The following is a 27,808-nucleotide window of genomic DNA, read 5'->3' as shown; positions in this document are numbered from 1 at the left end:
TGAGAAATTTTGAAAGAACAGAAAAAAAATGATCACGAGGCGGAATTCGAACCCGCAATTTTTGCTAAACCATAGCAACGCCCAGCCTCCCTCCCGGCTATCCGTGATCCCGCCTATTTCTATTCTTTCAAAATTTTTCCTAATCATTCATAACCTAACGCCTAATCTGAGCACAATATGAACTGTCAAACTTTATCAATACCATTTCTAACTAATAGCATAAAATCCAAATATTTAGCAATAAACAGTAACTAAATAGATGATTCGCAGATTATAGCATGGAAGTGGCTCTCAAGAAAAAAATAGTGTCGCACGATTTTATCGATAGACACGTCGTAAATACGTCAACAATTTTATGGCGCGATAAAGGATTTATGGGTTGTTAAAGCGCTCGCTGTAACGCGAATAAGAAGTTACAAGTTTTTGTATGTTGCAAGTTCCTGAAGTTTTTACTACTGTTATATCGTTATAGAGGTAATAACATATGTTTTTGATGTTATCATACATTTTATCCTACGTGTAAAGTTCACAAACATGACTAGCGCTTGCTTGCATTGTTCTTTATCCAGTCCAGACACTATTTTCGTTTGTAATTGTGTAAACAGTGCAAACGTTTTTGATATATAAGAACTCGTATCACAATCGCTATCCCATTCTTTAATAGTTCTGTATAAAACTTTTTAGATAAATTTTATCGATAGCTCCACATCACTACACTACGTATGCTGTCAGATTTGAACAGTAGGCTTTACGAGCTCGTTTATAGACCACCTCAAGGCATTTTGGGTAGGGCCTTCGTCTGTGATGCCAGTCCCGGTCACTTTTAAAATGCAGCTACTATATTATAGGTTGCAGTGACATCCTATAGCTTAATAAATCATTTAATTAAAAGCCTAGCCTCTACATAGACAAGTCATTCATATTTATGTCTAGTTCTGTTATTCACTAAAACCATGGAGTGACCAACCATACCCAAAAATTATAACATTTTTATATCAGAGAAATATATTATGCCATTGTTGGTTTTTACCATAATTTACTGATAATAATAAAGATTGCTGTTGGGTCTTGTCTACCGTGACGTCATTTGATTATCTTTTTCCCACACTGGAATTACTCCTACTTTAAGACGTCATGGTAACCGAGGGATTAACCGTGTAACCGGAGGAAGTTGCACGTGTATTTGTTTCGAGTATTTTGTTTTTTAAGGTTTGGTATCAATAATATCACTGTTATAGAAATAATGTTCCTCGTGGATGTTGTTTCTTAAATAATTATAAGCTTAGTTTAGTAAAAAAAATATAATCACAATTATTGTTTCATCTTAATTGTAGTTAAACGTATAAGTAGTAAAATAGCACAAAAAAAATCAAAACATAACCTCAAATGCAGTGGAGTAAAATAAAATGCCACAGAATTATCATACTTTATTCATCATAATACAGATTAATACACACTTTCATTATTTACATATTCCACATCTATTCCCGCAATGTTACACACTGCCTCTATGTACAGGTACTCTGTCACACCCTCATCTCATCAATGGCCGCTTGCGGCAAGTTCTGAGGATGCATCTTACCCCGCCTTAAAGTAGCGTGAGCCACCCTTTCTTCCCTCGGAGACCCAGAACCATTACCAAAATGCCTCTCTCCGTTATGGCCCATATTTTTCGGCAACGTCGCATAACCCTGGTACGCATTAGGCAATCGAAAACTGCTATTCCTACTCCCTAATTTACTGGGCAACATCATGTTATCAATACTCAAGGTCGGACTAGGCGACTTCCCATCTAACGGACCCTTAAAGTTCAAATTGGAGAGGCTCTGATCCATTTTCTTTCTATTCTGCCGCTCAACATCCACTACCAAACTAGGGGCGAGGGTCGGATCGATATGATAATGCGAGTGTTTGCCGGATATTGTTTCGAAGTGTTTTTCGTTGAAGCGTTGTTGTTTTCCCCTTGACCTGGACTTATCTCTTTGGTAATACACGCCAGCGAATATTAAAACGTTGAGAATGAGTAGGGAGCAGCCTATTGCTATTGTGACGCTTAGCGCCGTGGAGTACGCCGCGTAACCTGCAGCTTCTAGACTGGCTAGGGTATTATCACTGTTGTTGTAAGTTTGTAGGTCTCTCCCGCTTGGTACTATAGTAACGCAGGTGGCTAGAATTGTGTCAACGGTGGTCAGCGCTGTGTCGGAGTACGTGGAACCGTTTCGCCTCACCTCATTGTCTGTGCGTGCTAAGGGATCCGGTCTCACGATGCCTTCGTAAAGTTCTTGGTCGTTGTGGTTTCTGAAGAGGTTGTGACGAGTTGCAACGTCTTCCATACCAGCACGATGGAGCTCTGGGACTAAGCGGAGCCATACTGAGAGCTGGTGCGCTCGGTAGTGATTCTTGAGACGTGGTTTGACACCTGAGATTATAAGATATAGTCAGAAATAACGAAAAGTATTTTCTAGGCTCCAGAATCAAACATTAAGTCAAAATTGTAGTGTTAATCAATCGGCACGACTATATTAACAATAACAGTATTTTGTCATGCTCTATGTGTAATAGTGTATATAACAATGATAGACGAACTAGTCTAATTGCAATAATGAAATGTTATTGCTCAATTAACTACACAATTTGCAATCATGATTACAACAGACACTGCAAATTTAATAAAGACCTAGATTATATACATCCCATGTAGTTAAAAATACAAAGTTCATTGCAATAATCCGATAAATAACTAACGAAAGACTCCTAACCCGCTCTCAGATAGCATCTAGAGCCTTCTAGAGTTTTCTAAAGACCTCTAAAAGAAATGGATGTTTCATTTATGACCCGGCACGCTCAATTCAAGTGCCACAATCTAAAGCTTTCAAAAGCGGTGACCTACATCCTGGTGGCGTCAAGTCGTACCTAATTTGTTGCAAGGTTTTTTGTTCCCGGCTTAATTTAAAACGTGGAGTAATTTCGATCATCGGAATTTCTAATTGGAAGCGAGGTTAGCAATTTATATTGGTATATGAGCTTGAAAGACGGCAATATTTGGTATTTATGTTTGGAAAGAGCAATCTTTACACATACATAACATATTTTAGATAATCTGAAAGAATCTGTTCGCCAGCTAAGTACCTGTTACACAACCAGTGTTACTAGAGGTGATTACTAAAGATAAGCCATAAAAAAGTCGTAAAAAATATTTCAAAATAAAAGGAGTATAAAATAATAATTAATATCTGAAATGTAGATAATAATCAGCATTTAATAACTACATAATTTTATACTGATAAATTTTGCACGGAAATATAATAACATCAAACGTAGCATCTTAAAAGGCCCATTAATAAGGTCTTAAGATAATTCCGTCCATTACTAAGGGAACCCTATCGCATCTTCTTAATGAATTCTCATAATTCGGAGTTCATGTAATCCAATTAATTTGTAATATATTGAGAAAATTTTTGGCTCTCATCACTTTCTTAATTAGAAGCAACCCTACCTATTTACCAGGACTGAAAAAATATTTGGATAATCTATACTATAATATCATAAAGCTGTATAACGCACTAATTAGCTCATATATTGAGGAAGGCTATATCAGACTGCTAATTATCTGATAGTTATGAAACGAATTTTCATAGGATGTCAACTCATTGAATAACTGATTTTACTAAACTATGATACTGAACGCATACAATGCTATATCAAACCAGATAAAAATCATTAAATACTAAAGCCCAACATAAAATTGATTTGACTATTATCGAGCATAAAAACTAACCTATTTTCAATTAAATCGTGTAAATTATTACAATTTCTTAAATTGAACAACGCACTGCACTGAATCACGAATTACCCGTGGTCACGAACTACATCGGAAAAGAGTTTCTATATGTTATTGAAAAACCATATTAAAGTGGTTATAGAACAATTTTTTTCGAGAGGGGAAATCTTGCATAGATACCCACTGCCCCGGGTTACGAGCCGTCGGCTATACCAGATACCTACGGGCTAAAACACCACACTTTTCCATCGAGATACTTCAGTTAAGGATTCACAGGTGCTGGGAAGTTCAGATTGGTGGAATTCGATTAAAAGAACCGATTAACCCAACATATCCCTTACCTATTTCCAGATATTTTTGGTGCGTGGAATCGTACTCTTCCCAAACGATGCCTCGGAATTTATTTCTCTCTCTGGAAGCTGGTAGGAGAGCCTCTTGCCGCGTGTTATCATTGGGATTCCTATGGGAAAAAGCTTATATAGATAAACCAAAGTAACAGGTCTACATCACTGATAAGGAAGGAGAAGGTAACAGAGATACGCTATAGAAGGTAACAATATTAAAATAAAGACAAACTAAACTAATAGACATTTTCAAGTTATTTTCTCGTTTCTGTACACACATGTACCTGTATAAAATAAAGTATTATTTTATCATGAAACAAATTATCTAAAATAACGTATCTCTTTAAATAACTAGTTATTAAGTACATAATAGTTTTGACAGAGCAATGTCGTTTTTAGTTTAGAAATCAGCTTGCCTTTTTCACAGAAAGCATCTATCCTCATTCCAATTTAATTTAGTTTCTACACTAATTTTTGGCTATTTATATTTTCTATAGAGAAAGCTATGTCAATCCTCAATCTTGTTTATATTATTGAAATGCGAAAGAAATTTTATTTCATTTCATCCCGCCTAAATTAGTAGATTTAAAGTGCAGTGGTGGCTCAGTGGTGAAGACGTCGGACTTAAAATCGATAACTCGGGGTTTGTGATCAGGCGAGCGTGCAGGAAATAAATTGATTTTTCAATTTAACATCGCATGTGTAACATCACCACTGCTCTAAACGATAAAGGAAAAAGTTCGACGACATGTGGCATATGCCAACCCGCACCGCACTTGACCAGCGTGGTGGATTATAGCCTGAACTCTCATAGGGGCCTGTGTCCCAGCAGTGGGAACGTGTATGGACTTATGATGAAATCAGTAGATATGGCTTACCCATTTATAACGTAAGTACTGTAGTTAACAAATTGTCGAATAGCTCAAAAACCATCACTCCAAATGCTCACCCGGTCTTAGCGAAGTTCGCGACATACAGCATCATGGACTCCGCCAGAGCGACCTCAGACTTCGTGTAGTTTTGTGGGAAATGTCCAAACCCTTGGACTAGCGGTGCCCCAAACACATACGGCAACTCTTCTCCGTGCACCGCACCCATTCTCTGTACAATATGTCGTGGATAAAAATATTATTTTAATAAAAGTTCGTCAGTTGACTACTTGGTATAGGGGTCAACGCAGTGATCTTCTTCTTCTTCTTCTTCTTTGGGGACGCGGTCTTAGACACTTCTACAAAACGAAGCTGCCTGCTTGTTCAATGTAAATTGTATTTGTGTTGAGTTTGTAGAATCATTTTTACAACATCGACAATATGGACCCTGTACCACGATACGCTCTACCGTTTAGCGCCTAGTTTCAGCTACCGATCGGCGCCTTCATATACATTACTTATTTGATCAATAATAATTGACTGTATCTTACCAAGAAAACTGCATAAACAATAGTTCAATTTTGTTAACAGTGTTTGTTCTTAACACGCATTTATAAGCCTCACCTGTATGTTGATATGTAACCGACTCCTTTGAAATCGATTGTGACTTTAAACGAACAGATTTAATTCAAACTTTGTACACTTATCTTGGAACGGAGACAATACAATAATTTAATGAGTTCATTCTATTATTCTGATTAGGATGCTGATTGATTTGAATGTATTTTATTATTTTGAGAATCCATTTATTATTATACTGTAAGTTAAAATGAATGTTAGTCGACGCTTACGAATATGATTGTAACGATTTTCTTTAATACAATCCACCATCCACATGATAATATTTGTATGAAATTACATTTAATTTACATTTTTTACACACACATAAACACCTTCGCTATCGTAACATTCGTATTCGTATAACTGTTTAGCATACATCGGAGTTGAAGTTAATAAAGCTAGTACTAGCTAAATAGAGACAGAGTATCGACCCGAATAACATTCTTTTGATTTCTTTGTCAAAGGAATACCTCCTGCATACTAGGTTTATATTATATGCCTACTTATAATGAACGTATCTGTATATGATAAAACAATAGAAAAATTCAATTCCGTAGACTGAATAAATACTTCTAGAGGTCTTTATATAAGTAACATAAGTAGATAATTTTGTACGTCTCTCTGTGAACTGTTAACGCAAGAACGACTGGCCGAATTTTAATGTGTTATATATGACATATTGCTATATAGCCCAAGGTACCGAATACGTTATAATTTATTTAGACCTGTTTAATTCAAAAATTTACGTACAGGTAGATTCTTTATCTATTTTATTTTCTATAAAACTTTAAGAAGTATTAAAAACAGTAATTTTTATATTACCGTCGATTTAAAAGGTCGCTTCTACTGAGAAGAACCGGCAAGAAAATCGGTAGTTACAGCTTTTATTATATTACATGAAAACAATATAAAGCTTTTCCAAAGAAGAAAAAAGTTATTTTAGGAAAGAAACTTTATAACTACGCAGTGAAAACAAAACTCCATCTGTTTAGTTTATTTTACTTTTCTTTTATGATTTATACGGATCTTTTTAGAGTAAAAGGAACACTGATTCTTATAATAAAACTCTAAGCTGACTATTTGGGTGATTCTTAAAAAACAGGCTATATTTTCCGCGGCCATTTCATTAAAATGTTATCAGTAGTTTTCACATAAGAGCAAAAAATATATCGGGTGAAATAGTAAAAATGTTGTTAAGACTTCTGTTCAATTTAAAAATAATCAAGTCTAAAAAATATAATGTGAAGTGTGTTTGTATTAATTTCAGGAACCAGTGGACGGATACCAAAAATTCTTTCACCGTTGGATATTTATGTGTTTTGGCTAAATAAATAAGCATAAGCATACAAAAATGTTATCAAAAAGACCTATTCCGTGAAATACGTGCAAAGGTTTCTTACTACAAAACTCGAAGTCACTTTTAAAATGTAAAAGTAAACGAAACGCGTCACCATACACTACTGAAAGCTACAAACTTCAATTTATCACGCAAAAGCCTTTCGTTGGGTCACATTTATTTTATTTTATATAAGCATTGAATGAATTTCAGAACATGTACCGTATTACATTTATATAGAAATTTCTGAACAAAATTTTCTTCGCATGTAACCCCGGTCGTTGATCTAATTAATTTTTTAAATTTGAATTGCGAATGTCATGGCTTTATATTTTTTTATTCACATCGCTGGCCGTCAAAACGGATTCGGATTAATGCCGCGCAAAGATGGCGGGAAACCGAAGTTCAAAAGACACATTAATTGTAATATTTATTCGATTAATATTGAGGTTATTTTATAAAGAAAAAAGCAGATTTATATCCAAATGCGCACATACAGAAAAGATGACGTTATTTATTTATCTCAAATTTAAAGGTAGTGTAGATTTTAAAATTGGATATTTATTTTGACATGTTAGAATTTTACTTATTTTACATAGTCCATATTTCATATTTCACAGATTAACAGAGGAGTATCTATGAACAATTATTCATAATCTGTCTGTTAATGGCGGTTAATTTAATTGGATACTCCTCGCATTATATTTTAATTAAATTTGAGATTAATATGTTTTATAATGTAAACGATCCGTATTACGCTTGGGCGATTGAATTTTGATGATTATGTTATTGAATACGTCTCATATAAATTTAAATTATTTGAATTATTAAATTTTAAATAGCTATCCAAAGACAAATATATTAGTTAATTTTGCAGATTATTTAAACAATTATAATCATATGTATTTACCAAAGCTAAATATTATGTTTTAGTTTGTAATACCTATTATAAATTATGTGTTTTCTTTTTTCGTCGCAACGGAGCGATTCTATGATACGATTTTTGTGTCTGGAGACAGGCTAGACAGGCTAGACAGTGACGTAGGCTACCTTTGACTACGCGGGCAAACCCGCGGGCGGAAAGCTAGTAATATTATAATATAGACTCCATTGTTCGAACCACAATCTCGTTATAAACGTAACAATTAAAGCAACGCTGACGGTAAAATTAATCGTAAATTGTTGGTGCTTCAGAATTAGTTTTAACAACCGCACTTACAATGTTGCGAAATGCAGCTACAGTGTTACTATTATGACTTCGCGGAATTAAATGCCATGCCATGCCTTCTAAGGAGATACATAATAATAGCTGTTTGCCCTGGCTTTGCCTGTCGTACATATATAGCCTATGTCAAGTTAAAGCCTTCCAAATGGTGAATAAGATTTTCGTTATCAATTCGCCTGCTTTTTGTGTTTGGTATCTAATTACTAGGTGAACTGATTTAAACGATTCTTTTTTTTTGTTTGAAAGCTGGTGCTTCTATTAGTAACTTGGTCTAATTCTGAATATTTAAAGCGGTTCCGGTTCTTTTTAAAAATAATTATGATGAGTCTTCAGTGGATTTAAGCCCGAAAGGCAGTCATAATTTGTTTTTTAAACAAGTTTAATTATACGACGCGAGATTTCTTTACCTCATCCTTCTTCCTTTCATTCTCTTTCTCTATCTTTACGATTGTGTTACAAGTAATTCAAGCTTAACATATACTGAAGAGAAGACAAAGAAGTCGAGATATACCCAGTGGCGTAGCGATCATAGGGCCAGGTGGTGCAGTGCACCAGGGCCCCGGAGCTCAGGGGGCCCTTTAATCCAGCTTTGAAAGAGGGGAGGAAGGCGGAAAGAGGGGAGGAGGGCCCGATTCTTTCCCTATGCACCAGGGCCCATGTCCCCCTAGCTACGCCACTGGATATACCCCACTACAAATATAATGATTTTTTAATAAACGGTAATGTATGAAACATGTATTAATCGCCTGTTTTTAACACTTCGGAACATATTCTAGAAATTAATTATTTTTGTATTAAACTTAAAAGTTGTGTTTATGCGTTAAAATACAAGTATACATTAATCTAATAAATTGCAAGTTTTCACGGTAAATTCCATCAGAAACTGCCAATTCGCAATATTATACGCTGAGCCCTCAGCGATGTTTTTTTACGAACACAAATGAGCAACGTTTATTTTATTGTAACCCCAACATATAAGCACAGGAACAATTCGCGGCGCACATGTAGAGGATATTTATTTTCAGCGGGAAAAGGGTACGGAGTGTTTGTATGAAAAATTTTAAATTTTAGGTTATATTTTTTTGTGCCAATTTTGAAAATTTTGCGTAAGTATCCTTATTGAGTAGTAGAAGAAGTTATAGTGATACTGTCATCTTATGATAAAACGTCCATAGAACTCAACAAAAAATATATAAAATTTATATATACTCTATTGTATATGCTAACACATTTTAACAAAAACAAGAAATATTAAGAAAACAACAAGATGCAAAGGGCAAGAATATTACATTTAAAATCAAAAATCAAATAAAAAAAACACCCAAGTATAAGATAACGTGAAACCCTATCCTACTTCCTACTAATCGTATCCTATTAATATTATAAATGAAAAAGTTTGTAAGGATGTGTGTGTGATTGTTGCTATTTCACGATAAAACTACTGAACCGATTGCAATGAAATTTGGTACGTAGACAAGCGGACAATTGGAATAACACATAGGCAACTTTTTATCCCGATATTCCTACGGGATACAGACTTACGTGAATGAAACCGCGGGGCGCAGCTAGATAAACATATCTAGAATTTTAGTTACTGACAATTAAAGCACTTGAATAAATACCACATGAATATGAAGTCCTTCAAACTAATCCTTAACTTTGAAACAATTAAATTATGATATGAAAACGAAATAAGTCCAGGGCTGAGGCATATCTAAATAAAACAGTTTTAATCTGTTGTTACAGGGCAGATTAAATTAAGACTTTGGGTCTGGATTTATATTTTTATTGGACATTTAAATTTATAAGAGGGCGACGCAACGGTTTTGAGATAACCGTTATATATATGTTCTTTGGATGTTTCACATTTATTTTCTTTAATATTTCATTTTCAAAGGTTTAAATGTGTTTTCCTGTTGTATTTTTAGATAGCATGCGTGTAATATTTTATATATAAATGCTCCCTACTATGTCAATATAAGTTGTTTTAAAATCCAGCAATACACAAATAATATTTTAACCCAAAAATCACATTGGAACGGGATCGGCAACTACACGAGTAAAACTCCGGCAGTTTTTTCTTTGATTTCACAAGCTTAGCGGTAAAAGCTAGTACTTTATTAATTATATTTAAGAACACAATTAAACATTCGTATATATTACAATTGATGATATCTGTACTAATATAATAAATCTGAAGTTTGTTCGTTTGTTTGTTAGTTTGTTTGTTTGAATGCACTAATCTCAGGAACTACTGGTCCGATTTGAAAAATTGTTTCAGTGTTAGATAGCCCATTTATTGAGAAAGGCTATAGATACAGATAACTTTTAAATAAAAAGAATAAGCGTTTGAGCTACACTGCATACAATTTCTCAGGCCTCATTTTATATTTAACGAGGAAATACATTTACAGTGACTATTATCAAATTAGATAAAATCTTCACTTGGTGTAATGACTGTTTTATTTTAATTACATTTAATGCGTAACTAAAATGTAACGAAACACTGCTCAATTATACCGAATATTCCCGAACTTATAGCGTACTAATTAATAATTATAAAGAGGAAACTTTTTATTTTTGCATGTCTGTAACGTTTTCACGCAAAAACCACTGGACCGATTCCAACAATTATTTTATAGAAAACTGCAACTTCACTGGGCAACATAGGCGATATATGTACCACGGGCGAAGCCGGGGCGAACAGCTAGTAGTCTATCTATAGCGTTTGTTTTCATACAAGAGGAGGTATCGGATCGGAAGTTAACATTTTGGTAAGACTAGCAGGTTATTTAGTATGTAAAACATTCATGTGTTAATATTAGTTGAGATACTCTTTTAACTACTAACATAATATTTCTTATTTCTATATGGATTCGGTACATTGGGCACTCTGTGACTAAATAAAAAATAATGTTTTTGGGTATTTGAGTTTAACGCTTATAGCGTTTTGTGAAAAGTGAAAACACTATTTTGTATACTTTATTTTTGTTCAATGATATTAATTAATCGATTTATTTATAAAGAATTTCCAACTAAGAATACAGATGAAAATATTGTATAGCTTGCTAAGTATAACATGGTACTTTTATTTACAGAAAATTTTGCAGAAAATATATTAAGGAATTATTATTACAACAATTTTCTGTGAAATTAATTAAAACATTAAATACAATACAGTACAAAAGCATAATTTTCTTTAATAGTATAGTTGGCAACCCTACCACTATGTGATGTTTATTCAGCGAGCTTGACTCACCTGAGGATAATTCCCATCCTTAGTCTGATAGTCGAACACATAGAAGAAGGTTCTAGTGGGTCGGCCGGGTCCTTCCTCATCGCTGGTTGCTGGCTTCGGACCTCCGCTGAGGAGGTCCCCGCTCTGGACCAGGGGAGCAACATACTGCGCGTCTGATATAGCTGATACTGTAGCGTCCCTTGTGTTTATGGGGTTCTATCAGAAAAAAGCATGTTAGTATCTATATGGTAGTGGAGCACGCTTAGGCATGAATGGGGCAGCTCACACCGGTAGTACCCACACAAAACACCCGCACAGAAGACCGCCGTGAAAAAGAAACATACTACTATGTTTCGCCGTGGGAAAACCAGAGGCCCGTTTTTTCACCCTTCCTAATCCATTCCTTCTTTCCACTCGTCAATCCTCTCCTTATCCCTTTCCTCTTAAAAGCGGGCAGCGCATTCGAAGAGCCACTACCTTTACGAATGTTCATGTGCGCTTCCCATCAGACGAACCACCAGCTCAGATGCCCAGGATGATATAAAAAATAGTGATGGTTTAGAAGAAATTAATACAGATTAAGCTAAACTGGAATTTCCACGTCTGCAGTGAGCTCATGGGATTATAGTTGACGAGAGAATATATAATTCTGATCAGAATAACATGGAAGGTGAGAAAAAAAGAGAAGAAAAAAGGAAATAACGAATCAGTTTGGAGTTCCTCTAATCATGCAAATCTCGGAGTTGAATAGTGATTTTTTTTAACTGAGACCAGCTGTTTGGGTGGTATAGGAACAAACTAGAACTCTATCGAATACCTAATAATGTTTCATATACAAGCGACACTCGGCTCCGCAATTGAAAACGCGAAATGGGACCCAATTCAAGATGACATCAAGTTTGGATATGAAAGTTTGAAATTTATTTAAATTATTTTTCATATATATGTATTTTTTTTTTTTTACAATGTCAATTTATTTTTAGGCAATATGTACTGTAAAGAATAAATAAATAAATAAATAAATAATTTTTTTAATAAAAATTATAATAGGCACAGTATAGACTATACAGTATGGATTCATAGCAATTTTCCTTAACTTTTTTCTGCAGAAATAAGCTAATACCAACTTATTTCGTTTAGAATACGGTCGGTGTCTATACATTGATTGGGCCATAACCTTTTTGTACAACAAAACAACGCGAGGCCTAGTTTGGAAAATAGAAAAATGTTTCAGCAAAACACGTAGAAATTTAAGAATGCGAAAAGATAATATTTGATCAGGGCGAACCCGTTTATTTTTATGGCCCGGCCGTGGAAGAAAATTGGTCGAGCTGAGCAGGTATTACGAGTTATTAATAGTGGTTTTTTATTTGTACCAACGTAATAGGGATGAAATATATGGGGTACGAATGTGTCATCGTGTGGGATTTGTATGAGTTATATTAATAAGCGTACTTATTCTGCTCTTGTGTACATACGAGTGAAAATATGTGTATGTGTGTGTATGGATTTATTGTAGATATAAGCCGTTTTAGTTTTGACAGAAATATGATAAATCTTTGTGATAATGTCGGGTCTAAATGTGTTTGAATCCCACAAATACGTCACAAATTGTGTGATATGTAATATGGAACTGTATGCGAACACTAACTCTGAGAATTAATTCCTATATTGGTAATATAATTATGTCCCTGGGTTGATTTTATAAGAAACCACTTATTATAATTCAAATATTGATATAGTATAAAATAACCAGATTAACAATAAAAGTGTCTTCGGAAACCCCGAAGCACCCTCGAGATCACGATTTCGAGTATCTGGCAAATTTGAATTCCAACTTTAACCACTTGAAAATACGGTCCAATTTACAACGCGGATAATAGCATAATAGATAAAAGCACTTAATATTCTCGGACATTTCGGAACCGAGTTACTTATACTTTACCAATTTCCATAATAAACAATAGTCTACCGTTTTCTCCCAGTCCGTGTATTCGTTCACAATTGTGTAGAAAATCTCGCTTAAGTGATATGTGTATGAATTTCTCACGTATGTCCTGAAACAGAATACTTTATTATTCGTGGTAAGCATCTTGTGTAAGGAATAGGTTATTGTGTAGTTGATACTTTTATTTCTTTAAATAACGTCTTTATTTCAAGATCTAAAACAGTACTTTGTTTTCTCTCACTATTATTGCTGTAAAATAAGCATCAAAAAACGAAGACAGAAGTGCGAAGTTAGTTATTATTTGACAACATTTTATTTGTTATATAATTGATCGTCGAGTATTCATAACAACTTAAGGCTTATTTCACCGCAAAAAAATATTACGTGATAATAATACTAGCGAGATGTTAGTCATTGCACAAAATACAAAAGCAACGAAAGTCAAAGAACATGATTGCTTTTGATATACTCTATCTCCATTTGGCTATACGAGGTGAGCTCATAAATGAAAAACAAAATACCTCAACATCCGATCCCGCCGGTCTGGCTCGATGCCATTCTGTATATCATTCGCTGAAAACTTCCAAAGCGCTTCGCAAGTCACTACGCCGAACAGCAAATCATATTTGTTCTGGAACAATCTTCTCCCGCTGTCACTCCTCTTGGTATGCACGTTTGGGATCATGTTATTTAACGGGCCGAAGCTGGGAAAGTCTCCAGAACCGTGGACCGTCAGGAAGTCCTTTGCAAAATCGGTTTTTATCACCACACCGTCCACAGACGGCCCGAAGGCGGTTAGGAAATTCGGCGCTGATATGTCCACAGACAGTAGTTCATCTATTGTTGCATCTCGTAGACAATCAACGATGACTTCATGGTCCTTTGCAAGGTCTTCTGGTATTGAGCAATTCATGTGCTTCGCTAGTTTTAGTGAATAATAAACGGGGTCGTCTACAATGGCCCAAGAGCTCAGCGCAGAGCCAGACAGAAGTATCGCTCTATGGAATAGACCTAGAAAATAGAACATAATTGGGGCTCGGCACATGAATGCGTTTGTGTTATCGACAGGTACCTACAATAATGTTAGAAAATGTAAATAGAAGTAATTGTAAAGTTCTGTTACACATAATACTTATACAAAATTTGAAGAACTCGTATAAGTTTTCAATTTTTCCCTGTTTGTTAGAAAGTTGTCATATAAGCCTGGGGATTTGTTTCCAAAGTTGAGAAGCATAAAAGTGAAGTATAAAAGTATGGTAATGATGCGAGACGTATAAGTTTTAAAAGAGGCTGTTATAACTTCGTGTTGTATTTAATTAATTAGCTGATTTTAAAAGAAATACCAGTTCGAACCCGTTGCATCATAACTCTAAACTTTACTATTTTATGCATATTTTAAAACTAAACTACATATATTCCGAACTAGGTGAGAAAATTTATGAAACAAATTATTATAAATAAAAACAAGAAGACGTTAAGAGTGTAGAGAAATTTCCATAATACTTTATTTAATATTACAATTTCTATATACAATATACGACAATAATGTGATTTAAAATACCGCAACACAAATTCTTATCGCATAATAGCATCACATAAATATGCGGTTAAGTTCCAAAACACGGTACAAACCTGGCATAACAGTAGGCGATATCATCAGAAAATTGATGCAAGCCGCCCCTGACCCGTGACCCATAAGAGTGATATTGGTTGGGTCACCGCCAAATAGAGCGATGTTCTGCTGTACCCAGTGTAACGCAGCTATTTGGTCCATTAGGCCGTAGTTGGCGACCCGCGCTTTCAGATGTGGTGCAGGATTCGCGTTCAAGAACCCTGCAAATACAGTGGAATAACTTCTTGTTCTAGATTGCGCCCTTTGTCGTCTGTTAATGGCGCTTGGACTATGGGCGTATAATATGTTTAAATTGTAATAGACACGAGTCTTTTCTACGCTAATATTATAAGATAATTCTTGTATTTATTGTATTTTTGTAACGTATTTATGCAGACACTGGTCCGATTTCATCATTATTAGAAAGCTGCAACTTCACTGAGTGACATAGGCTATATTTGAACCACGGGAGAAGCCGGGACGAACAGCAAATGTGTAATAGAAATGCAATAAATTATATGAAGCCCCGTTGCTTGATACCTTATACAATAATTTATCAAGACAGTCCGATTTTAAGTAGGACATCCAGAATGAAAGAAAGAATACCGCAAATAGCAGTTTGGTCAAATAAATTATACTAAATTAAATCATCTTCCCAATAATTTTACAGAGAAAAGAGGAAAATGGATGCAAATTGGCTCCAAATGCCGAATTAGTTCCCGATACGAGCCATTCATTCAACATTTCTAGAAATTCCGTTGGAACTACGAAACCATTTTATAAGCATATTTAAATCAATTCTTCAGAGTAATAGCGGATTGTGCCATAAGACCCTCTGATTTCAATGCCATCGGAGCTTGGGCGACAGTCAAAAGCAAAATTCCTTTTACTCACAAAACCTTTCAGCTAGATTTATCTTCGCAAAGGTTTCGTTATAATACGCGATTTGCGGGATCAGTTAAGTTGGCAGGATTCCCAGTACTACGAGCATTACGTAGGACCTATCGATCCTTCGAAAATCGCGACTGTGGATGCGGATATTGTGTGACCAGGAGCGTCTGTATATAGTTTTCAGAAATTACGTGTCTGTCCCTATGTGTGCTCAGATCTTTAACCTACACAATATATTTGATGGGTTTTGTTAGTAGATAGAGCGATTCAAGAGTGAGGTTTTTATGTATATCTATTACTCTTCTTTGAATTTAAACCGAGAGAAGCGGGCAAAAGCTAGTTAAACATTAATACAGATCTAGGCGGGATTTAGTCAATGTGTCAATTGCATCGTTTTGCTCATTTTACAGCGAGCGTGGATACGGGCGGACTGACAAACACAAGGATTACCCAGAATATAGCAGTGTATGTAGTTGAATCATGATTATTCAATATCGAATATGGGCCTGGTGGTATTACAATATGGAAATGCACTTAAATCATCAATTTGCTGCCTGGGCACGAACTGGGCCAGCTCGCACCAGAAGTTTCACACACCCACATTAGACCGGCGTGAAATAGTTTATAACAGAAAGAATAGTTATCTAACAGAAATAAGGAAATCAATTATTCAATTCATGGTCATTTATTATTATATAATGACTTTAGCACCTGTAAATACTAATATAATACACATTTCATACCATCATGACTCATGAAGCGATAAGTACTTTGTATTGCGATTAAAACGCTTTGATAACAATAACGTAACGTATTAGTAAATTATGTTCGAGGATGGTTTAAGATTAACGTACTATAACGTGAATATGAAAATTCCCGCTCGTTTAAGCTTCGAGCGCACAGCCTTAGATGTGCAGGACTTCGGTTTTATCAGATAGGTAACTTTTCTACATATACGATAACATATGAGATGATTAAAGATGGGAAACAGTAAGAAAACTTATAGGATAAAAGATATGTGCCATTATTATATTTTTTTTATGAATTTATATATTCACTTACATTCAAACAATATTAATATGTGTAAGTAATAGTCCTGAAAAGTGATACGTCCAATAAACCATCATCATAAACCGTTCAGTAATTCTTGAATAAGTGACACGACAAATTTTATTTATCACAAACATTTCCAAGAGGACAGGTGGTTTAAGAATCGTAGCACAGTATTTTATATACATATTGCATATTAATAATGTAAATAATTTGAAATTATTTGACTGTCCGCACTGATCTCAGGAGCTACTGGGCCGATTTAAATTTTTTCACCATTGGATATTTACATGATCCCCGAGTCCTATAGACTAAGTAAGCACCGCAAGTATATTATACTAGCGGTCCGGTTTCACCCGCGGCACATATGTAGCCTTCCTGAATAAATGAGCTATCTAACACTGAAAGAATTTTTCAAATCGGACCAGTAGTTCCTGAGATTAGTGAGTTCAAACAAACAAACTCTTCAGCTTTATAATATTAGTATAGATATAATAGATAGTAATGATAAGAAATATCGATCTCACAAAACCTCCATGAGTCAGCACATTCATAGAAATGAGGTCACGCTCGTCCTATCAGGAGACCGGTCATATATATGGACCTTTACAATATAAATTCTAGTAGAGAATTTTCCATACGACATTTTTTCACTACCTTTTTAAAATTGTATTGATATCGTTACAAACATCAACACATCCATTCATACAAACTTTCGCGCTTATAATATGAGAAGGATAATATGAAGTTGGATAAATAATTTTTCCAGATAACTGCTCTTATTTAAAATCATATATATTAGAAATTATATTTAACTTTTCAGACTTTAATATAAAATTAATGGTTTTGTAACCCGACATACATTCTGATGAAATAATTATTGACATAAAAGTGTACAAACGCGATTTCAATTAGGACTAAAAAATTTTTAACGTTGTTTAAACAGACAAGTGCCAACCCTGCAAGTTTTTGTTATTCCATCTATCTAAAACTCTAGCCTTAAAATGATTATTGCTCAATTTATTTCGCCCCCCGTGAGGAATCCTCTCTTAACGACCTTATCCTAGCTACATCTTTATTTATTTAAAAATTCGTATTGGTCTATTTTACCGGTAAGAGAAGTCTATTTAAATTTGTGACACAGCAGGGCTTTAAATAATTGATTTTAAATATATATTTTTCATATCATCATTATTTAATTATGTATTATTATCATTATTTAATTGTGTAAATTGTATTAAAAACATAGTGGGAAGATACTGTCGTCTAAGATACAGGCTCGGCCTAGTTTAGACGACTAGTGTCCATAGTTTTAAGTTCCTTTGTTCAAGAATTCAAGCCATGTATATGCAATGTCAATGTAAGGTATGGATAAATAAAGATTTTTATTATTATTATGTAATATTGTTAAATTTGTATGCATGTTGTGTTTAAATTTTAAAGGTGTGCATTTAGGACTTCATTTTTATATTCACTTGATGTAATCTAGTTAATGTAATACCTGTTAGTGACCCTAAAATAAATAAACAAATCATCATCAAAATTATTAGCCCATATATTATATATTCCCACTAATGAGACACAGGCCTTCTATAGGGATATTTTATATATTATACATTAAATTTAATACTAGACGCTCGTCCCGGCTCTCAAATAAGTATCCTAACACTCATTAGCTCATTTCCTGTCTGCATACTAAATTTCATCAAAATAATTTCAGTCGTTTCAGCGTGATTGACGGACAAACATCCAAACAAACTAACTTTCATATTCACAATATTAGTGTGATTTATCTATAAGTAATTAGGTACAATGAGGAAGATGAATTCCTTAATACATAATACAAGTAAAGCCAAACTAAATCTTAACTGAAATAAACAGAAAAGTAATCCATTTTCAGGGTTCCGTGCACAAAAGGTAAAATGCCACCCTATTTACAAAGACATCGCTGTCCGTCCGTCTGTCAGCGGGCTGTATCTCACGAACCGTGACAGTTGGACAGTTGTAATTTTCAGAGATGGTGCATTTCTGTTGCTGTTCTAAAAATAAATAGTTTGGGGACCAATATACCGTATAGTGTTATATTTATCTATAACCAAAAAAACATTATATTATTATAAAATATTTTGAGGTGTAGCAATGGTTGGCACGACCATGCATTGGATGGGTGACAAAATTTTTGCATCGCCGTTTAGCTTATTTGGAACTAGCTGCGCCCCGCGGTTTCACCCGCGTAAGTCCGTATCCCGTAGGAATATCGGGATAAAAAGTTGCCTAAATGTTATTCCAGTTGTCCAACTATCTACATACCAAATTTCATTGCAATTGATTCAGTACTTTTTGCGTGAAAGAGCAACAAACACACACACACACATCCTTACAAACTTTCGCATTAATAATATTAGTAGGATAGGATTATTTACATCAACAATTCGACTAACACTCGACCAACCGATTTTTGTTTCAGTTATTACAAAAAATGATACTCATGCAATCGATAAGTCTACGGCAATATAATTCATAGGAATTTAGCTGTTATTTCAGTTACGTTTAGGTCGATTATACTAGCTCAGTGAAATCGAATTTCTCCCGAAATGGCTATCTGGCGAAATTGATCGTGAATGAGAAGAATTTTCGTTAAATTACCTCCAAATGTTCTTAAATCGGTTAAGACTTGGGGAAGTTCTTTTGGTTTAGTGTTTTTTATCACTTTGGATGCGAAGGTCACTGTTACAATACATTTTTTTTTAGTCTTAACCTACACAAATAGATTTAGCTGGAGAGTTCGTTTGTTTGAAAGCGCTAATCTCAGGAAATACTGGACCGATTCCGAAAATTTATTCATCCTTCGATATCTAAAGACTTGATCCCTGGGAGCTATAGGCCACCAGTAATACTATGGTACGCTAGCGTAGAATAAATGTATATAATTAAGATTATAACTTAATAGAAGCCAAATATCACACAATCTATTTCATAACGATAAAAGCAACTAACATTCTTCGACACAAACGTGTATCAGATAATAAGTAATACAATTAAATAATACGCTTCATTTATTTGAAGCCGTAGAAAACACCACTTACCAAGAACCCCCAATCTGAAGTTCAATGTAACCACGACGAGGTCAGTGTAACTGGCCAGCACAGCGCCATCATATGGATTGCTGGAACTCCACGAGTAACTCTCTCCATGAATGTACACTATGACGGGCAGCGCTATCTTTGTTTCGTCCACTGTAATAAATATTGTGTTAGTCTGTTCTAAATGTAGGGTTATTGACCTTGAGGTCAGGTCAGGTACTGTATATGCTGGGCATGTCAATAACATTAACATATTGGGATTTACATTGAGATGGGAGTTTGTTCGCATTGACAAATTACAGTATTACTTAACCGATCAGGCTTGGATTTTTCGTGCAGATTGCGACGATTTAGGATATACATCTGATAATAAAGTATTTCGATATAATCTATACATTGAGGCATTAGGTTTAAAAAACCTTTTTTCTTAATCTATAGTAAGTCCTGGGGACACGGGATAGTGGGGTATGGGGCAGATGATATACATCTGTTTTACTGATTGACTTTCCTTATGGAAAGAAAGAAAGAAAGAAATAAATTTATTGTCTATAAACACACAGCACCGCACATACACAAAAACCTTAAGTACCAAAAAAAAAATATATATATATCTCCATAAATAATTTATAACTAATATCTAGAATAAAAACTAACAAAAAAGAACAAACAAAAAAAAAAAAACGAAAGTAAAAATAGTTTACTGTGCGGCTTGTTTATTTTACATGCTTGCTTGTTGGACAAGTAGGTGATCTGCTTTCTGTGTCCTGCCAGATCTTAGCGTTTTTTGTGACCCACCGGGAATCGAACCCAGTACTCATCTGTTCTACGTTAACGCATTAATCGCTGTAGCGGTCTAAATTAAACTGAACTGCAATTAATTGATATAAAACGTCTAATACATTCTAGAAAATGACACCATTAATCAAGAGGTTTTTGAAATAGACGCAATAACGGTCAGTGGAATTCATTCAACTTTAAAAGCTACTGAATTCTTTTCACCGAAGCTATATTTAATATTTTATGAACGACATTTACGTATAAAATATTAATTAAACATAACCCGAACACACAACTTCGTTTTAATTAACTTTAGTCGTATTTCTGACCTATATACTTTAGTATATAGGTCAGAAATACGTAATAATATCCATATAGTTTACTATATGGATACTAACTTTTCAATCACATATTGAATCCAATGTTTATTCTCACTTAACATTTTTAAAAAGCTCTTATTAGCTTCACCTGTATATTTTTTTGTAACTAACTCTTTAAAATCTCTTTATAACCCACGTTATCTGTGACTGTCAGATTTTATTTTGGTTTCCGGATCAATCCGGGTGGAGCTGGGACGGGGGGCGGTTATTTATATAGCTTGGGGTAAGTGAAGCAAATTGTGGGGCGGGTGTTTATCCTTTCCATTTTGTGTTATTCTGGTATACAACCTATTCACTAGTTTTGACGAGATTGACATGGACATAGACATGCCTCTATTTGGCGCCAAAACAAAAATACAGCAAGAAGAAAAACCAAACAGTCAAATACATACACAATACCTATACATGAAAAATAGATGCCAGTCGATTCTCATGCACATAAAATTTCATAAAAATTGGTTCAGCTGTTTCGGAGGAGTATGATAACTAACATTGTGACACGATCATTTTATATTCTTCTCTTCTCTCTGCATATAAATGGCATAGCTTGGACATTAGCTCAAAATGGTCCTCACATCAGTATCAAAGAAAGATATAGAGTGATATAATAGAACAATTAGAAAAATAGTGTCATATAATTTGATACTGATTAAATGTTTTAAGATAGCCATAGTTACTAACAATTTATTCTAGAACTTAACTCACTCTGTAACGGTGCAAATATGTTTAAATAAAGACAGTCCTCGCTTTGATTCTTAAGATACGGTATCAGTCTTTTGATATATTCTAATCTTCCCTTGGGCATTTTTTCTAGAAAGATCCTCTCGTCGTTCAAGTCTGGAATCTTCTGTGGACACGCTGGACCAGGTCTGTCTGATACTCGAACACCTTCCCAGGGTGACGGTGTTCGCGTTGGACTGAACCTGTAATATTATACATCATACAGACTACAGTTTCTGAATTTGGCCAGTTTTCATAGAAAATATTTTATATCTACTGGAAGATGGAAGGGATAAGTTAGTGGTTATTTGAGGCAAGGTTGATTGTTCTTCGCTATTTAAGGATTACGATTCTATTGACAGTTGTCATACGGTCTTCTTTTGTTATTTCCGTAATTTTTAAAACTTTGAAGTGAGTTCAGTGATAGATGGACACTGCATAGTGCATTTTAATAGCATCCATCAAATCCTGTAACGTTTAGTATAGTAAGAGTTGCCTATACATATTTGTTTCTCTTGAAATTTATGTATTTAAAAGGAATTGCTATCAGAAAATAAAAAAGCTTATTTAGAATAAAAATGTATATGTTATAAGTTTCTGAATGATTTATTACTTGAAAGTCACGAAATCTTGATTTAATTGGCGTCAAATGCTTATGAGGCCATTAAAAACTTTACATTGCCAATCTCTAATTATGTTTTTCTTTTATTTTTATTTATTGTTATTAAACAAAAATCATTAAATAGACAATTGTGCTTTAATAAAAAACTTTACAGCATGTTACAAAATAATTTTTCTTGCGATTTTCTGATGAATCTTTATTAATCTTTCAGTCAATGATTTCTTTACTTTATTCTCTAGATAAATCGGAACAAAATCGGAGCGATATTTTCAAATGTAATTCAAGTCATTCCCGCCGTCGGTGACAGCTATACAAGTTTGACACTTCGTTTTTAAATGGCTCAATTAACGGCTCGCTGTTTCGCACCCCTTGCAATTTTTACAGCGCACCATTAAATATCGAAATAAGGACTGTCGAAGTGGCATTTGACGCGAATCCGCCAATTAGAAAAGGTCATTGTGGGTCGGATATTTTAGGGAGAATTAGAGTATGCCCTATTAATTGGATTATTTAATTACTTCTATTCAAATGCTTCTAATCCATTTTCGATAACTTTACATTACATTATTCTGGAATGGAAGTATTTTATTTACACCGCGGGTGCTCATTGCGTAGTGGATTTTGAAATCTGCGAAATGAACAACGTATGCTTTTAGTGGTTGCTGAAAGCCCGGCTCTATACTGAAACGGTCCTGTTAATCGCAATATGGAATCTAAATGCAACAGTTCGTACGTTGCTTCTAAATTTTAGGCAACCAATCAAATTAGGAAAGTTAACATCAAATAACTAAACTGACTTCCAATTGTCAGAAATAGACCAAAATTAAATGGGACCACATGGCAGGCACCAGCTTTCATATAAAAAAGGAATCATAGAAATAGGTTCAGAAGTAACAAACTCAAAATTATAACCAAATTCATAACCCCCCCTTTTCAATTGAAGGTCGTTTATAAGTTAACACGTCGACGGCGAACAAATTAGTTTAACCCCATTCCAGATGAAATTCCTATAATATGTACAATAAACATATAATAAAATATGAACAAATTGCTTTCAACTTTACATTTAAGAATTGGCACGCCAATGGCCTTTATCAATTTTGTGTCAAATATCAAAGAAAAAAAAAATAATTAGAACTCCTTATTGCATTTCAGTCATGGTTATTTTATACTACTTGACTCTTACATGAAATTTCAATGCCAACGTTTTCAACTTACTAAAAAAACTATATTTATTTTAAGGATTAAAATAATCCACTAAAGAGATATAAATACTCAGAACTTTCGGCTAGGTACCCGATTTTGATGATTCGGTTTTTATTTGAAAACTGATCCCTCTTGTGTGGTTCCATAACAGTTTGGTCTAGGTATGACAATTTGTAGGGGGTTATTGTTTATTATAAAAAAAAATATTTACTTACTTGGATTATGCATACAAAACATAAACGCTCTGTTGTAGAAATAGCGCAACTAAATAGTTTTTTTTTTTTGTCGTATCTTACACAACCTTACCTCTTGTATTTTTGTAAGGATATAGATCACATTATCTCGTAAAAGTTTATGTATTCCGGAGTAGAATTTCATCTAGATTGATTCAGAGCTATCACGTAATCCGATAGTGTTTTGCTAAATATTTCATAGTTTGATATCAACTTATTGCAAAAAAACGTTTTTTTCGTTAAAGGACAGTTATTTCTAGATAGATCATCTCATTGATAGAAACTAGGTAGGTTAACTTCAGGCTATATGCTAATTTATTTATATTTAAGTGAAAACAGAGTTAAATAACAAAAAAAAAAGTATGAAATTCTACGATAAAAAATATCAAACGAATCGGGGACAATATCAGAAAGTGTTGAAACTGGCCATCTATCTGTTAATGCTTAATTCAGAGATACTTAAAAATAATACTGATTATTAAACAAAAAATGTCTTACCTATTGGATCCCACAGGAGGAGTTGCATAAGGAACACCTAGGAACACTTCTAGCGGACTTAGGAACCTATGTTCGTCCATAGCCAACACTATGCCCTGTAACTTTCCATACTTCGTTTGAACTATCCTACTGCTAATTTTAAATTTCACCTTTGTCTTTGGTATAGGATTAGATGGATTCAAATAATATCGTTTATAATCACCATAGTTGCTATACGAATTCTCGTGTCCATAGAATTTATTGAGGAAATCTTCACTATTATAATAAGGGTTATCGAAATTGACTTTAAAACTTTCCGTATCGTGATCATAGTCTTCATTAGGTGCGTCGTTTTGTTCGTCACTGTGCCGATTCATGTTTGTTGTGTTCGAATTAACTGATTGTATTAGAAATAAAAGCACGATGTAATATGAATTGAGTATGGTTTTAGTTTTTCGTTTGGCGCGCGTTCTACAGTCGTATTGACGCATTGCATCGGCCTCAGTCCGAGCTGTGTGCAACCGGCTGGGTGGAAACATATTTCGTCATGTTTTTATTTTTATTTTTGATTTACCGCTACAATGGTCATCGATTAGATTCAGCTCGCCTTCTCGCCATCTGGAATAAATGCAATATGTTCAGTGTTATTGGTTCAAACGTAAAAGCAATAAGCAATATAAAGGCGGATTTTGAATATTGAATGTATTTTTTGCTATTTAACAATGTTTTTTTTATGTTACAGTCGGCAATGGAGCTGGTGGGACGCCTGATGGTAAGCGCTACCACCGCCCATGAACATTTGGAGAGGCATAAGTCCATTGCAGACCTTACGCCTCTACAAATGGATTGCCGACTTTTTGGGAAGGGATTAAGAAAGTATTGGCGATAGGAATAAAGGAAAGGACTGGGAAGGGTAAGGAAAAGGATATGGGCCCCTGTTCTACCGGTTCTATCATACAATTAATTAGTTATTTTATAAAATAGTGAAATGCGAACAAATTCAACAAATTGCAGTGAATTGCATAAATAATTTAGTATATTATTAATTTGAAATCTGCTTTGAAGGTTTGGAGCCGAAACTATAGAATTGTTCAACAAAAGACCAATGTTGCAAACTTTGTTGGATATTATAAAATTATTCAAACACGAATAAAAGTGAAAGCACTAGTGAAATATTAGTTAACTGGAAATTTTATACTCCAAATTGTTAAAGCAGTTGCTACGGTCTACGCAAAAAATTATGAATGCTGGTATTGAGTTTCAAAGCCCGATTGTACCTTCCAAGAAATACATTTTAGATAACCTTTTGAATATAACGAGGCCATGCTTAAAGTGGGATCACAACAACCGAAAGAACTCGAAGATACCTCTGTATCAGAGATTCAAGCCCTTAAAAAGGTAAATCGGACGTTTGGCTATAATGAAATGCTAACAATAACGCTTACATATACCCTTGATATTATACGACCTGTTGAATATGTTTTCTGAGAAATTATGATGAATTCTTTGCATGGGATAGCGAGCTTTTCTACTCAAATGGACGTGTATAGAACTGTACATAAATATATTTTAAAGGCTTTAACAGAGTAATTGAATAAAGGAATCTGTAGTTTGAGTTGGGAGCTTGCCTTTCAGAAATAAGTCGTTTTATTCTATATCGATAAATAAACCTTTTACGAAACAAAACTGACGATAACTTAAGAATATCATCGAAAGCATAAATACTAAATATAAATGCTGGTTTCCGAGTAAAATATTTATAAGCTGCTACGTGCGGTGTCATTCATTAACATCACTTGGAAATACTGCTTTAATCCGGATGAAAAAGTAGCTTCGTTAATCCAGGGTAAAACCTATCTTCGTACCATATCCTTTGAGCTGTGACAAACAACTTATAGTATTATTTTATGTACAATTATATAAGAATTATAATATGAACGTTTAACTACAGTTGAAAATGAATAATAAAAGGTGTAAAAGGTTTTACTACCTTCATTTATAGTAGACTTCATTAGATAGTAGACGAAATTTTCATTAAAACGCTTTTATAATTTTCATCCTTATGTTTGTATGTAACCGACTTCTTTAGACTTTGATCCACTTTAAACGGACTTATTTAATTCAATCTTTGTAAGATCGGTGACAATACAGTAACTTCATGAGCTTATATAATCCTGATGAGAATTGAATGGATTAAGTAATTTTCTTACGTATACTCTGTACAAGAGCAAGAGTTATAGCAATTTTAAATTTATTTACGTGGTATTATTTGAGGCTACGCGTTGCTCAGTTAAAGTATTTTATTCATCCTCATGTAAAATAAAACACAAGAAAATACTAAAATTACTTTCTACTAAAACTTTTTCAAGTGAAGTCCCGTATCCCCAGGACCCCTTGATTCTACATACTCTTGTTAACCATTGTACCAAGGAGGCGTTAAGATACATCCAGATTAAAACTTTTATAACTCTTGTATATTGTATAGAATTCTCCAAGCCCTCAATTATAGACTGGTTTATATCGCTACGATTTCATACACCTAAACAAAAGGGGAAACCGTAAAACGTGGATGCTGGTTATGTCTGTATATCACCGTTTTTATTTTAACGACTGAAATAGAGTGTACTTTACAGGCGTGTTAAAAGCGTCATGAATTTTCGACCCAATTTTTAGAGAGCACTATGAAACGTTTAAATACAGGGGATAACTTTAGCCACAATTTACTGTTTAATGAAAGTTTTTATATCTAGATGCGTGTTTTCATTCAGATTTGTTGAGGTCCCATATAATAGGCCTTTTTGATTCGGACGTAGCAGGACGTAGAAAGTATTTTCTTGTGTTTGATTTTACGCGAGAATTATACATTTAGAAATTAAAAACTTTTTAACTGATTTTAAACACTTTACAGCGAGCGTGGTCCGGGGTAACTCTCCCCGTGACCAAGTTCGAAACGTCGGGTTAATATTATAATGAATAAATCGCGTTTAAAATCCGTTAAAATTTTTTTAACTTAACAATTCAACTTCAGCCTTTCACATAGTTCAATACAAAGAAAAATTAAAAATAAAATTATAGATCTCCAATACAGTGCAAGAAAGAATTTGTAGGTAAGCGTTTTACATTAAGTAAAGGAAATTATGGTGAGAGAAAGATATAAAAACTTTATTAAAATTGATTTTAGATTTATGAATTAGTAATGAATCGGTTCAATGAAAGTCGTTATGTTTAATTGTAGTTTAGTTTTGTGTGTGTTTTAAAATATACAGTCATAAATACCAGTGTAAACCCGATGGAAAATATCTGTTATATATTTTAATTTAAATGGCTTACAACCCTTCTCTTACAGACGAACTTCGAGTAGCTGAACAACTATAAATTTAATTTTCATATTCTTT

The 27,808-nt window shown here is 34.1% G+C and overlaps 1 protein-coding gene across 1 annotated transcript in view; it reads right to left on the bottom strand.

Annotated features, from left to right (window-relative positions):
- Positions 1-1,423: 1,423 nt before the first annotated feature.
- Positions 1,424-27,808, bottom strand: part of LOC119830379 (neuroligin-4, Y-linked-like) — a 61,854-nt gene continuing 35,469 nt past the window's right edge. The window contains exons 2-11 of the mRNA XM_038353377.1: positions 24,435-25,031; positions 21,861-22,078; positions 20,002-20,151; positions 14,995-15,195; positions 13,884-14,373; positions 13,387-13,471; positions 11,436-11,630; positions 5,075-5,226; positions 4,123-4,241; positions 1,424-2,419 (exon numbers count right to left, since the gene is read on the bottom strand). Of these exons, the coding sequence (XP_038209305.1) occupies positions 1,527-2,419; positions 4,123-4,241; positions 5,075-5,226; positions 11,436-11,630; positions 13,387-13,471; positions 13,884-14,373; positions 14,995-15,195; positions 20,002-20,151; positions 21,861-22,078; positions 24,435-24,952 (3,021 nt within the window). The 5' untranslated portion in view covers positions 24,953-25,031 and the 3' untranslated portion in view covers positions 1,424-1,526. The remainder of the gene's footprint in view (positions 2,420-4,122; positions 4,242-5,074; positions 5,227-11,435; positions 11,631-13,386; positions 13,472-13,883; positions 14,374-14,994; positions 15,196-20,001; positions 20,152-21,860; positions 22,079-24,434; positions 25,032-27,808) is intronic.

This window comes from Zerene cesonia, chromosome 11 (genome assembly GCF_012273895.1).
Source record: "Zerene cesonia ecotype Mississippi chromosome 11, Zerene_cesonia_1.1, whole genome shotgun sequence".
NCBI lineage: Eukaryota > Metazoa > Arthropoda > Insecta > Lepidoptera > Pieridae > Zerene > Zerene cesonia.
The sequence above is the reverse complement of the archived record's forward strand: the minus strand, read 5'-3'. Positions and strand labels throughout refer to the sequence as shown.